The 13697-nt window shown below is 49.4% G+C and overlaps 1 protein-coding gene across 3 annotated transcripts in view; it reads left to right on the top strand.

Moving 5' to 3' along the window:
- Nucleotides 1-13697, top strand: part of EVC (EvC ciliary complex subunit 1) — a 73545-nt gene that overhangs the window by 42573 nt on the left and 17275 nt on the right. For all 3 annotated transcript variants that reach the window (XM_042936926.1, XM_042936928.1, XM_042936929.1), the window contains exons 12-13: nucleotides 4263-4475; nucleotides 12987-13096. In XM_042936926.1, coding sequence (XP_042792860.1) covers nucleotides 4263-4475; nucleotides 12987-13096 — 323 coding nt within the window. The remainder of the gene's footprint in view (nucleotides 1-4262; nucleotides 4476-12986; nucleotides 13097-13697) is intronic.

Raw genomic sequence — 13697 nt, forward strand, 5'->3', positions numbered from 1 at the left:
AGAGGTGGAGGCGGGGACCTGGGGACGCATTGCGGCGTTCCGGGCAGGAGACCATGGGGGCCTGCACTGGCATGGTGCGGGTGGGGGCGGCGAGAAGTCTGGGTCGGGCTCTGTTTTGATGGTCAGCATCTCATCTCCTTTGTTACGACGGGAATAATAAGCTTTCTCCACAGGACTAGCTATTCAGAGGCTTAAACAAGCTCGCACATTCGTCAGGCCCGTGGTGAGCATTCAAAACATATTATCGCGACCGCGGTCGTCATTACTGCCTGCCCGGGAGGCTGTGTGAGCACAGAACATATGCAGGACATGATGCGCCTTGCGGTCTGGCTGGCTCTTCCGCAGACCCAGGCACGGGGAGTCGTCATCTCCCCTCTCTGGGCAGGACGTCGATCATGATGTCACGGGCACGGAGGCTGTGCGATAAATTCGATGACCACCTGAGGGTTCTCAGGCTGTGGAGAAAAGCGCATGTTTCTAAATTCTCACCATCGCTCGGCCTTTAAACAAATGGCACATTCTCGGTGAGACTGAGACAGTGGCCGCTGAAGAACATGTCTCGGTGCTTCGTGGAGAGACGGCTGGAACGAGCCCAGAGTCGTCCTGGTAGTGATGGGCACACGGCTGGGCTGCCACCGTCCCCTTCCAGGGTGCCGCGTCGACCTACTTGTTGGTTTGGATCTCACTCCGGACTGTCCCACCCGTGCTGGGTCTGCTGAGGAGTGCGGTGGGACGGCAGCCTGCCCAGCCTGAGCCCTCTCTCAGCTTCCGAGTCTCCCCCCAAGAGTCAGGGCTGAAGAAAATAAAAGCAAAAATGAAACTGTCCTCAAAGAAGGCAGCAGTGATCATTCTAGGTGCCCAGGGAGCGTTTGGGAGGAATCCCCAGACACCCTCAAGCCTGACACCAAATGCAAGTTTGGGGGGTCCCCAAGTCCTCGAGAAGGACTCCACGGAAAGCTGTTCTGCCCACGGTTACGGTTTATTCCGGCACAAGCATGCAGAGCACAGTCAGCGCATGGGGCAGAATCCAGGGCTCCCATCCCGATCCCTTCAGGTGTCCTTTCCCACCAAGCGTGGACGGCACTGACCCTCACGGCATCACGCACTACATGTGGCTGGCCACGGAAGCCCGCCTGAGCCGTGGTCCGCAGTTTACCGGGGCTCACGTGGACCTGCCTGACCTCGAGCCCCAGCCCCGCCGGAGGATGTGCTGATGCCACATGGCCAGCTCTTTGCTTCGAGGCTCAGGAGTGGCTTTTAATTTCGTGCTATAGCGAGCATCAGTGCTTTAAAGTCCGTGTCCTATAAGTACGCCCCCGGGGGTACCTGAGGGCTTGTTTTTGACGTCTGTTGTCTGGGGGGTCTTTGGTGATGTTGTCTTATCTCCTTGTGTGCCTCTTTGTTTTTTTATTATATGCCTTATTCCAAATGTGTACATTTATTTGTGAAAGTATTTTCAGGCATACAGTCATGTCCTCCAAAGAGGATTTGCCTTTGCTTCTGCCAGATGACTGGGCCTCTGGGGTTCAAGGTGACCTTAATTTGAGGTCAGGGCCTGAAATGTCCTGGGCCACCCCCATGAACTGACTCTGGGCTGCAGCTGTTTAAACCAGTCGGAGCCTGTTGCCTTCCATTGCATTCATGGTGGAGCTTTTTGGGTTCTGATGCTAAGCATGGAATGACTTACCAGGACCCACCCCTGGGGAGCCATGAGCTCCCTTTTGAGCTGGTGGCCATCAGAAGTCCTGTCAGGTGCTCAGCTGTCTCCTCTGGATGGACCCGCTCCCCATGGCTAAGCACAGCCCCAGAGCTGGGCACGCTTCTCTGTGCCTTCTTCACGACCTCTGCTTGTGTTCTCCTCGCTGTCTTGTTGGCTCTTGGGACTTTCATGATCATTTAATAAGCCTTTTGTCCAGCTTTGTTTTTCATTCATTCTCAGAGGGAGGATTGGTCCAAATGAGCTGTTTGTCCATTATCGGTAGGCTCTCTAAACCTTCGAAAGGCTGTGGGTCACTTATGTCCCCGTCGTGATCACTGTATTCTGAACAAACTCCAGCTTGGCTATGAGCTCCTTAAAGCAGGACGTTCGTTGGGTTTAATTAACACCGACTTCAATTCAATTTAATTTCTATTCATTGAACACACCAGGTATGACCTAGGTACACCATTCCAGGTGCTGAGAATATGTTTATTTTTCTTTCAAAAAAAGAGTGTGCTCTCCTTGTAGCATACTGGTTATGAGTACGAGTCCGACCATCCAGTGGCCAGGACCCACTCTCTACAAAGCATGTCCAGTTACTTTCCTGATCAGTGCCTTAGTTTCCTCATCTGAAATAATGGTAGTTATAATAGAACATCATCATTGCACTGTTACAAGGATCGAAAGAGATTATACAAGAAGACTGTTCATGGCATCCCCTGGTATATGGTAGGAATTCATAATTATTACCAGTTAATAGTGTTTTACCTGCTGCGTGCCAGGCGCTATGTCAGGCCCTACAGATGCTTAGGTAGTAAGACAAGACTGTTAAGAAACTTCCTGGTCTCGTCCTTGAGAAGGACAATGACACAGCCAGTGACCACAAAGGGAGGCAGGTGCCAGAGGGGCAGCAAAGGAAGGGTTCCTCTTTGGTGCCCCCCAAACCATGCTCAGGTTTGATCATTTGGTGGAGGGACTTGTAGGACTCAGCACAGAACCCACTTATGCTAAATTTCAGTGAAGACATTCAAAGAAGAATCGGTGAAGGGAACAGGTGCACGGGGCGAGCCAAGTCTAGAAGGAACTGAGAGCAGGCTTCCAGAATCCTCTCCCAGCGGAGCTGTGCATAATTCCACCCCTGCAGCGTGATAACCTGTGTGGATTGGTGTCACCAGGGAAGCTCTCCTGAGCTTAGGAGTCCAAGGATTTTGAGGGGGGGGGTCAGTCACATGGGTGCTGTTTACCTGGTCTGCATCGAGGTTCCAGAACCCCAGAAGGAAGGAGGTGTTCAGCCTAAATCACACTGAGTCCAATCAAACCCTGCAGTCAGGAAGGCCTTCCCCGAAGAGGAGACCGCAACTTGAGTTTTGGGACGTGTGTGGGGAGTTCCCAGGCAGAGATTGCAGAATGGGCATTGGACATCGCGTCCGTGCGTGATACATTCAGGTACTGAACCCAGGTGTTTGGTCCAGGAGGATGCAAGATGTTGGTGCGATCTGGGTATCATGTGGCCCCCGCTTTCAGAGAACTGTGGTTTGGGGGAGGGGTGACAAATAAATTGTAGTTTCAGTGCCCTGGGCAGCTGACCAAAGAGCTGTGGGAAGCCAGGGTCAGAGACAGCCACGTTAGTCTGAGCCACCCAGGGAATGCTTCACAGAAAAGGGGTTATTTTGCAGGGGTTTTGCAGGATGAAGAGGAGTCCACTCCAGGAATGAAAGTGTCTGGATTTGGGACAAGGGGAGTGGCTTGAAAAAGCCTCTGTGTCGTGAAACATGCCACAGGATGCCATTTATGTGGATAACTCACATGAAAGCCACATTTATGAACATAATATGGAGTGAGGGTGTAGAAATCCAAGCTGGAAAGAGAGATGTTGAGGTCATGGGGATGGATTTCTCTGAGGATGCTGGGAGGGAGGGGGAAAAGAACAACAGGAGGAACATAACGGATTCCAATTTCACCTGTAAACTTTAGTATTTTTAATCTACAAAAAAAAAAGATCTGAGTGGTGGAATCACAGGTGTTTAATATATTATCATACATGTGTTTTTTGGTTTGCCTCAATTTAAAGAAATACATTTTCGGGAAAAGACTGGAGTGGGCGAGGTGGGCTGAAGGGAACATAAGGGTGGAAAGTGGGGCAGGACCTCCCGGCAGCCCTGCTAGGTGACCCTGAAAGCGACCGGAAGAGAGGGGTTCCAGGTTATTTGAGCTGGAATTATAATAAGATCTGTGGCTTATGCAAATAGCCGGCCTAAATGTGGGGGGTGGAGGGAGGCTGAGAGGCCAGGGGTGGTAAAAATAATCTGGAGGGAGGTTCAGAGGGGTCACCAGAGAGTCTGGGCCTGTGGGGCAGAGGGCAGGACTGGGTCGGGGTGAACGGGCTGGAAGGCAGCAGGTGTTTCCTGTGTGTGTGTGTGTGTGTGTGTGTGTGTGTGTGTGTGTGTGTCTGTGGCTTGAGAGCTCCCTCCCCTGGGTTTGCTCTCTGTCTTGTGGGAAGCCCACGGCCCTGCCCAGAGTGAGACCACGACTTATAACTCCATCATGTGGCTCTCGGCTTCAGGAGCTGTACCGCAGCACCATGGAAACGTTCCAGAAGTTTGTGGACGTCCTGTTCCTTCAGACGCTCCCAGGAATGACTGGCCTGTCCCAGGCAGACTGTGAGAACTTGAGGCAGGAGGTCCAGGAGAACACAGCCTGGCAGCTGGGGAAGTCCGATCGCTTCCGGAAACAGCAGTGGGAACTTTTCCAAGATCTCCTGGAGCAAGACAAGCAGGTGGGTATTTTGTAAAACCAGGTCTGGGATCCGCATGTTTTGCACTTAGGAAAAATAATGAGAGATTTCATCCATGGAGCGTCCCCTAGTGCCCGTGTTGGGCACGGTACCGAGATTGTGCTTGCCAGCCCCGGGCCGCCAGGGTGGGCCGGGGAGGAGAGCAGAGGCTGGGAAGTCACTAGATAATGTCTCCGGCTGATCCATCAGGAAAGGGCAGCAATGCCTGTTCTCTAGAATGACAGGAGGCCGGAAGGTGGCTTATAAGGGAGTGGACTTGGTCATGGAGGGGAAGCTGCTATACACATAGAATTCCTGCTTTTCAGTGCAAGTCTGTTTCAATATTAAAACCATGTATAAATGTGGTAGATAGAATAATGGCCCTCGAAGACGTCCACATCCTAATCCCCAGAACCCTTGAACTCGTCACTTAACATGGCAGAAGGGACCTTCCCAAAGTGATTCTATTAAGGGTGTTGAAATGGGGAGATTCTCCAGGTGGAGTCACCAGGTGGCCCCAGTGTAATCACAGGGTCCTTGTAAGAGGGAAGGAGGAGGGTCAGAGTCGGAGAATGAAAAGTAGTGACCTGAGCAGAGGTCGGCATGATGTGGCCACGCACCCAGCGATGCAGTCGCCTCTGGAGGCTGGAAAAGGCTGGGTGCGGATCCCCCCCACCCAACCCCGGAGCCTCCAGAACTGTAAGGTCATGATTTTGTGTTGTTTTAAACCACAGAATTTATGGGAATGTGTGACAGCCGCAATAGGAAGCGAATAGACATTAATTTTATTAAAGAACAACTAAAATGTGTCCAACAAAGGGGGAATTTCCAAGTGTGACAGACACCTGCGTGTCCTTTCTCTCCCTGGCCTTCCTGCACGCTAGAGGCTCTAAAACTAATGTGTTCGATATCCGGGTATCTAGCAGTGGCCAATAGTCTTGGCCTCAAAGTGTGGTCCCTGCAAAGAGCTTCCCTTTCCCAATACCTAATACAAAAGCCAAGTGTTGCTTGGAGAAATCGCCTTCTTCAGGACTCCCCGTTCTTCCTGCCCAGAGCGTGTGCAGCAGGCCTGGGGTGGCCCAGCCTTCCTTTGACTCAGAGGCAGGAGAATGGAGGCTGCTCAGGATGGTAGGGACAGAGAGTGTGCGTCACTGTCCCAGCCTCAGACTGCCCCCCACCCCGTGCTCGTTATAAGAAACAACCCCCCCTGCACCGTCTCTTCACGATGGGTCTCCCGAGTCCAAGTACACCCATCATTACCAAAGAGCACTGGGCTGATGAACGCAGGTTTTCCAGAGCAGCTGACTGGAGCTGTCCAAAGTACCAAGTAAGTAAGAGGAAGCATCATGCAAACACACGGCCACTCAGAGCCGCAGGGCAGCACAAGACCTAGTTTCCCGTTGGACTTCCTTCTGGTTTATCTCAGTCCTCTGTCAGCTGCATCATGCTTTCCTTTCATTGGTTACTGTGTCCTGCCTTTGGCTCTAAGCTCCTGAAGGACAGCACCGCTGCTTTTCACTTTTACACTCCCTTATGGAAAGCCCAGGGGCTGGGACACAGCAAGGGCTCAGGAAAAGTGTGCTGCATTACCAACAACAACAGTGCGGCCTTGGAAATTATCACAGGCTCACCTTAGGGATGTACGTGAAGCTGCGTCGGTGGATTCATAGCAATTCTGGGCCCAGGCCGCTTCATTTACAGTCTCTGGGGAGGGACGGGGACAAGATCGCCAGGTGAGTCTAACGTGCCCCTGATGAAGGCTCCCTAAATGCAGGCGGGCTCCTAACCTTGGAAGCCGGATGCCTGGGTTTGAGTCAGCGCAACCCGTTAATGGGCTGGGTGACCTTGGCCGGTTAGCTGACTCCTCACGGCTCTGGGATTTTGCACAACTTGCTAAATGTCTCAGAATCTCTGCTTCGGTGTGAAAAATTGGGATCAAATACCCAATAGGGCTGCTGTGAGATCATGCAAGAGAAGACCTTTCACACAGCGTCTGTTTCATTACTTAATGATATTGACATCGAAAAAAGATCCAGAATTTCATTTCCGATAAATTATTACACCCACATCCACGATGCATCGGAAACCCTCTGGTTATGAGTCTTAAGTTATTTGAAGCAAATCGTAGACAACGCATAGCATCTGGTTATTAATTCCTATTTATTTGCTCTGTGAGTATTCGCGTGCATGTGAATTTTCCTTGGCTTATGTAGCAGTGTTTCAGGAGTTTTGCATGCAAGAAGCAAGCAGGATAGTTACTGACCTCATCAGCTGATTGGATAAGTATGACCCAAGACCGTTTTCTCCATGTGTATATGTCACAGTTAATTGACTGATTGGTCGTTTAATTGCAGTCAGTTTCCACAAGATACTTAGAGGTCCGTGTGCACTTTCGCTTGCTATATTTCCTCCTTGACGATCAAAGTGACAGATGAGCTTTCTGTGATTCGGGTGAATATTTAGTGGTAAGAAGAAAAGCACCAACAAACTATTCGTGGAAAATGAAACGCACACCCAGGCTGTGAAATTGTCTTCTACCCAAAGGGCTTTGGTGATTTCATGTCTTAGGACTCCAGGAAGTTGTTAAATAGTATGGAATCTGTCGATTACCCAATTGGAACAGGTTGTAGCATAGTGGTTCTCAAAAAGTAATGTGTTCTAATGTCGGTTTCTGGGCTTCTCCCCAGTCTGCTGGGTTAGGTTCCCCCGCAGAGGAACCCCCATCCTGATTCCCAACAGCTGTGATCATGTGACTTCACATGGCAAGAGGGACTTGGCAAAAATGATTAAGTTTTGGATCTTGAGATAGGGCAATTCTGGACTATCCAGGGTCCTTACAAGGGAGTGGCGGGGGGGGGGGGTTGTGCAGGAGAGTCAGAGTGATGTGGTTGGTTAGACAAAGTCTCAGCCAGCCATCGCCGGATTGAGGATTGAAGAAGCAGCTACTTGCCAAGGAATGCAGGTGGCCTCCAGCAGCTGGAAAGGGCAGGGAAATGGATGTTGCCCTGGAGCTTCCAGAAGGTGTGGAAGCCTGCTGACACCTTGATTTTAGCCCCTTGAGCCCCATTTTGGACTTCTGGCCTCCAGAAGTATAAGATCATGAGTTTGTGTTGTTTCAAGCTACGAAGTTTGCAGCGCAAACAGCAGAAGTAGGAGAATAATAGGCCACCACGGAGTTCGCACCTTTGACAAGGAACGTGGCAGTCGGCGTGCCCCGTAGCACTTACCGCTGTCAGGGACACCGCGTTGCAGTCGGTCCAGCAGGCTTTGAGTCCTGGTGCCACCTCCCACTCTGCCCGCACCCTCTCCACCCCACCCCTGGCGGGTTTCCATCACCTGGCCACCACACCTGCCCCCGCCTGTGCTGAGCTCCCGGCCTCTCCTGCCGCACTCAGCCACGGCACCTGGGCTCCGTCCGCGCTGTCTCCCACTTTCCATATCGAGAGCTCCTGTTCTCTGGAGTTGGGCTCTCCCCTCCTCCTTGAAACCGCTGCTTGGCTCTCTCGCTTCTGCCGCCTCAGTGGTGGAGTCCGGACACGGAGTCCCCTGCCTGGGGTCTCACGGCTGCAATCAAGGCTGTGGCTGGAGTCTCCAACAGGGGCTCGGCTGGGAGGGGATCGCATCCAAGCTCACTTACACAGTCCTCGGCAGGATTCTGTTCCTCGTGGTGGTGGGGCTGAGGTCGGCAACTCGCTCATTTATGTCTCCAGCTCGCAATGTGTCCCGGGCCAGCTCTCTGCCTGAGGTCTCTGTGCGTGTGATTCGTAGGCATGTGCAATGTTGCATGCCCGAGACAGAATGCCCCCCGTCTTCCTGCGAACCCTCTCCATCCACACTCTTCTCTGTCCTTCCTCTATCCTTCCACTCAACCGGACCAAGACCCTTGGGGTTGCCTCGACTCATCCTTCTTTTTTTTTTTTTTAATTTTTTTTAACGTTTATTTATTTTTGACACAGAGAGAGACAGAGCATGAATGGGGGAGGGGCAGAGAGAGAGGGAGACACAGAATCGGAAACAGGCTCCAGGCTCTGAGCCATCAGCACAGAGCCTGACGCGAGGCTCGAACCCGCGGACTGCGAGATCGTGACCTGAGCCGAAGGCGGACGCTTAACCGACTGAGCCACCCAGGCGCCCCACGACTCACCCTTCTTTAGCACACCCCACATTCAACTGACTCTGCCTTCTGTCTAGTCCAGAGCGGAGCCACTTTTGCCACCCCTGCTCTCGCGCCTGGTTGTAGCCACCACACCTCTTGTCAGATCACCAAGACGGCCGGCCCCCTGGTCCCCCTGAAACCGCCTTCCCCTGCTGTGATCTAGTCTCAACCCCCGGCCAGAGTGATACTTTAAAAACATACCACGTGACACTAATTTTTAAGATGCACATTTTAAACGTGCTTTCCCAGCCTGGAAGTTGCAAAGCATCGTAATTTAATTGGCAGCGATTTTTTTTTTCCCTTAGCGATACTTAAAATGATTGTGCACCTTACAATCTCCAGCACGTCAGGTTTGCTAAAAGACCCTGTCACGTTGTGTCACTTCTGTGCTCCAAACCCCCAGTGGCTTCTCCTTTCGTGTGTAAAGCCGGTGTCCTCACAGTGCCCTACGAGGCCCTGCATGTCAGGACCTGGCTTCCCTGTGACCTGCTCATTTCCGTCCCCCGCTCCCCGGCTCATTTTGCTCCGGCCACACTGGCCTTCTTCTCCTCCAGCTGACGGGCCTGCTCTTGCCTTGCTGTGTCTGCAAGAAGTCTTTGTTCCCATGTCACCCTCACACGAGGCCACCCTCACAATGAGACCTACCCCGACTGTGTTTTTTAAAATGGCGGTGCTCCCCTCCCTCTGCACTACATCATTTGCCTGAAGTGCTAGCTTTAGAACCCCCCTGCCTGTAAGCCCACCCTGTTTGTGGGAGGGCACTACAAAACCCTTAGCATGTACTGGGCATGTCCTGACTGCTGGCTCCTTTCCCCTTTCTCTCCTTAGTAAATAAACGTTTGAAACAGAGAGTAAACTTGTCCAAAGCCACAAAATTACCTGTAGCAGTGACGAGGGTCAGCACTCTAGCTCACGGAGGCTAGAGCCTGCTTCGGATTCTCTCTCTCTCTCTCTCTCTCTCTCCCTCTCTCTCTCTCTCCCCCTCCCCTGCTCGCATTCTGTCTCTCAAAAAGAAACATTAAAATAATTTTATAAAAAAGGAGCTCTTATAAAGGATGTATGTTTAAAACAATAAAAAACCTTAGCAGAAGGAATTACTAGCTGTTAAAACAGGATGCAGGGAAAAAAGACAACAGATAAAAAAAGCATATACTTTTATGAATGAAAATTCTAGCGATGGAAGCAGATATTTAATGGATGAGTCAGTTAAATGGCAGATTCAACACGGCTGACGGGGCAGGGTGTGAAATGTTAGAAGATAGATGTAAGAATGAGGTCCAGAATGCAGGGCAGAGAGGGGACATAGGACAGGGACGGAGGGACGTGGGCACCAGAAGGATAACGTCCCACAGGAGCTTTCTCATGGGATCCTAGAAAGAGAGGATGGAGAGAATGAAGGAGAGGAAGTGCTCAAAGCGACAGTGGATAAGAGACTTCCAGAACTGGTGGCAGACATGAATTCTAAGGTCAAGGAAATACTGCTTAGGTTTGTGGAGTCAGGAATGTTTGTTAAGAAAATTAAATCCACAAAAGGAATAGGTATACGATACACAACTTTGAAAGCAGTAGAGAAAAGGAAATAAGAATATCGACAAAAGGAACATTAATGGTTCAAAAACAAGGAGTTTAGAAAATAGGACAGAACAGCGGAATTGCATTTGTCCTATTCTGGAGGAAGGAAAGTTGAGCTTTGTACTGACAGGTTAAGTGTGTAAGGTCGGGATGAAGTCTCCGCATGTGAGAGAGACAGGACTAGCCCCTCACATGCAGGAGCCACCTGGGACCCACGGGCCTGGGTCTCCTGTTGAACCACGTCACAGAACATCAACATTGGACAAGGCCACTTTGTGACCGGGAAGGGTGGGGACAAAGTGAGACCAGCTCGTAAGCGTGTCTGAACGCAGGTAACACGTGAACATTGCCGGAGCCACAGAAATGACCAACCGTGCCCCTATCCTGGCTGAGATGACTGAGGGCTGCTTCTTCCGCAATGACAACCTTGTCCTCCTTCTAAAAAAAATTTTTTTTAATGTTTATTCATTTTTTAGAGAGACAGAGACAGAGTGTGAGCAGGGGAGGGCAGAGAGAAAGGGAGACACAGAATCTGAAGCAGGCTCCAGGCTCTGAGCTGTCAGCACAGAGCCCGATGCGGGGCTGGAACCCATGAACCGTGAGATCATGACCTGAGCCAAAGTCGGACGCTTAACCCACCGAGCCACCCGGGGACCCCAGATTGCCCTCCTTTTAGGAAGGACTTACAGAGATGCCCCATCACTGCATGACCCCTTTCAACAGCACCCAATCCAGAGCAAGGCTCCACTACCTTGAACCCTCCAAAGCCTAAATCCTACAGTCAGGCCTAACACCCTCTACCTGAGAGGTCTCCCGTGTCCCCGTGGTGCACCTTCTCCCTCCTTGCACTGAGCCATAACCCAGCTCGTTAACCACAGCTGTGCTCCTGGAGACTGCTCAGTCAGTCCCATTAAAAGGCAAATAGAAGGGGAGGGGGTGAACAGTGCAAAGGAAATTCATGGCAACTAGAAACCACAAGATAGTAGAAATAAGTCCAAGTATACCATTAGTCACAATGAATAGTAACAAATTCATGTAAGTTGCAGAGAAACCTTCCCCACGCTACATGACAGTATGAGATTCACCTACAGCATCATGACACCAAAAGTTATATACCAGGCAAATACCAACCAAGAGAAAGTTGACAAACTCTACATTAGGCAGAAAGCGTTCTTGAGGGATAAGAGAGGGTCATTATATAACCTAAAAGAAACAATTCCTCAGGAAAATGCATTAGGCAAAATTTGACTGAATTAAAAGGAAAAATGAACAGATGGAAATCATGATGGAATATTCTAACACCTCATCTCACAGAACATGATAGACTGATCAGATGACAAATCAGGCCATAAAAATAAGATCTAAACCACACAATCGATGACCTGTGTGGCTCCTATGTAGGTTTTTGTGGATGATATGACTGTCTCCATTGAAGTTTTTTTAAATGTGTATTTGAGAGAGAGGGAGGGAGAGAAAGGGGCAGAGGGAGAGGGGGACAGAGGATTCGAAGTGGGCTCTGTGCTAACAGCAGAGAGCCCAATGCAGGGCTCAAACTCACAAACTGTGAGATTATGACCTGAGCTGAAGTTCGATGCCTAACTGACTCAGCCACTCAGGCACCCCGTGACTGTCTCCACTGAGAAGCCCAAAGAGTCTGCAAACAATTACAACTATTCAGATTGCTCAGTAAACTTCCCAGATACAAAACCAGCATCCCAAACCAGTATGTTTCCCATATACCAGCAGCACCCAGTGATAACATAAATAAGGATCCCCTTCCAAATAAAAGCCGTAGAGTCCCTAAAAATATATCTGACCAATGTGTATAAAAGCTTAATGGAGAGGTTTATTAAATGTCATTGGAGGCATAAAGTAAGACTGAGAAGAAATGCCATGTTCTTGAATGGGAAAACTCGATCTTGGGAAGACAGTCATCCGCTCCAAATTAATCTATAAATTCAGTTCAACTACAAGAAAATCCAAAAAGCTTTTTTCCCCAAGCTTGATAAACTGATGCTAAAATTCATAGGAGAGGAAAAACAACCAGGAATAGTTAAGACAGTTTTGTGTAAGAATATGGGAGGACTTGCCTGGCTATGAAGTCTTGCTGTAAGCAACAGCGATTAAAGCAGTGTGGTACTGGGACGCCTGGGTGGCTTGGTCGGTTAAGCGTCTGACTTTGGCTCAGGTCATGATCTCACGGTTTGTGAGTTCAAGCCCCGCATCGGGCTCTGTGCTGACAGCTCAGAGCCTGGAGCCTGTTTCGGATTCTGTGTCTCCCTCTCTCTCTGCCCCTCCCCTGTTCATGCTCTGTCTCTCTCGGTCTCAAAAATAAATAAACGTTAAAAAAAAAAAAATTTAACAACAACAACAAAAAAAAAGCAGTGTGGTACTGATGCAGAAATAAAGAGACTCATAACAAAACAGAGAGCCTAGAATGACATTTGTGTGTGTATGGAAACTATGTAAGACGAGGTGGCACGACAGACCAGTCATAAAAAGACAAATTAGGTAATAAATGGTGCTGGCACAATTAGTATCCATTTATGCAGAAAAAAAAATTGGATCCCTTCTTCAAACCGCAGGAAATGAATGTTAAATTAGCTTTAAGATTTAAATGCAAATAAGAAACTTTAAAAATCTCTAGAAGGAACGGTGAGGGGAATTTTTAATGAAATCAGGGGAGAAAAGGACCTTTGAGACAAGAAACAAAAGGCATGTTCCAACAAAGCAGTGATGGGTGAAGTGACCGTGAGTTGACCCCTGTTCCTCTGTGCTGGGCCTAGGTGTGGATGGAGGAGTGGACCCTGTCCACCGTGCTGCAGACGCACCTGCGAGATGGCCATGAGAGCATCGTCCACCAAGTCTTGGGCCGATTTGGTGGCCTCAGTGAAGAGTGAGTACAGCTTTCTGCAGGGTGGGGGCCTGTGTGATCCATGCTAGGCTTCAGTGTTCTCATCTGCAAAGGGGACAAGTTAACCGTCCCCTGCCATTCTTACTGCGTGGTCTGGACACCAGCCGAACTGTAAACGTAAACGTGGAAAAGAGTGATAGGGTGCCACGGATAAAGGCGTGGAGTCAGAAATGTTCTGGGCAAATGACTTACCGTTTCTTGCCCTCAATTTCCTCACCTATAAAATGGGCTAATCACACCTGCTTTGTAGAGCTGTCTTTGATAGGAACTTTTTAAACACTTTTTTTGGAGGTATAATTCACATACATTATTTTAAGTGTACAATTCAGTGATTTTTGGTAAATTGACAAGAGTTCTGCACCTATGACCATGAGCAAAATTTAGAACGTTTCCATCACTTAAAAAAAAAAAACAAAAAACTCTTTGTGCCCACTTTCCATCACTCTCAATTTATTATTAAATGTATATCCTAGTCTGTTTTTTCTGTAGCTATTAGTGTAATACCATATTTTCATCTTACTCTAAAATATTTTTCCTTGTTTTCTATGAGAATAATTATTCTGTTAAAACTATTTTTACTAGT

Source organism: Panthera leo, chromosome B1 (genome assembly GCF_018350215.1).
Source record: "Panthera leo isolate Ple1 chromosome B1, P.leo_Ple1_pat1.1, whole genome shotgun sequence".
NCBI lineage: Eukaryota > Metazoa > Chordata > Mammalia > Carnivora > Felidae > Panthera > Panthera leo.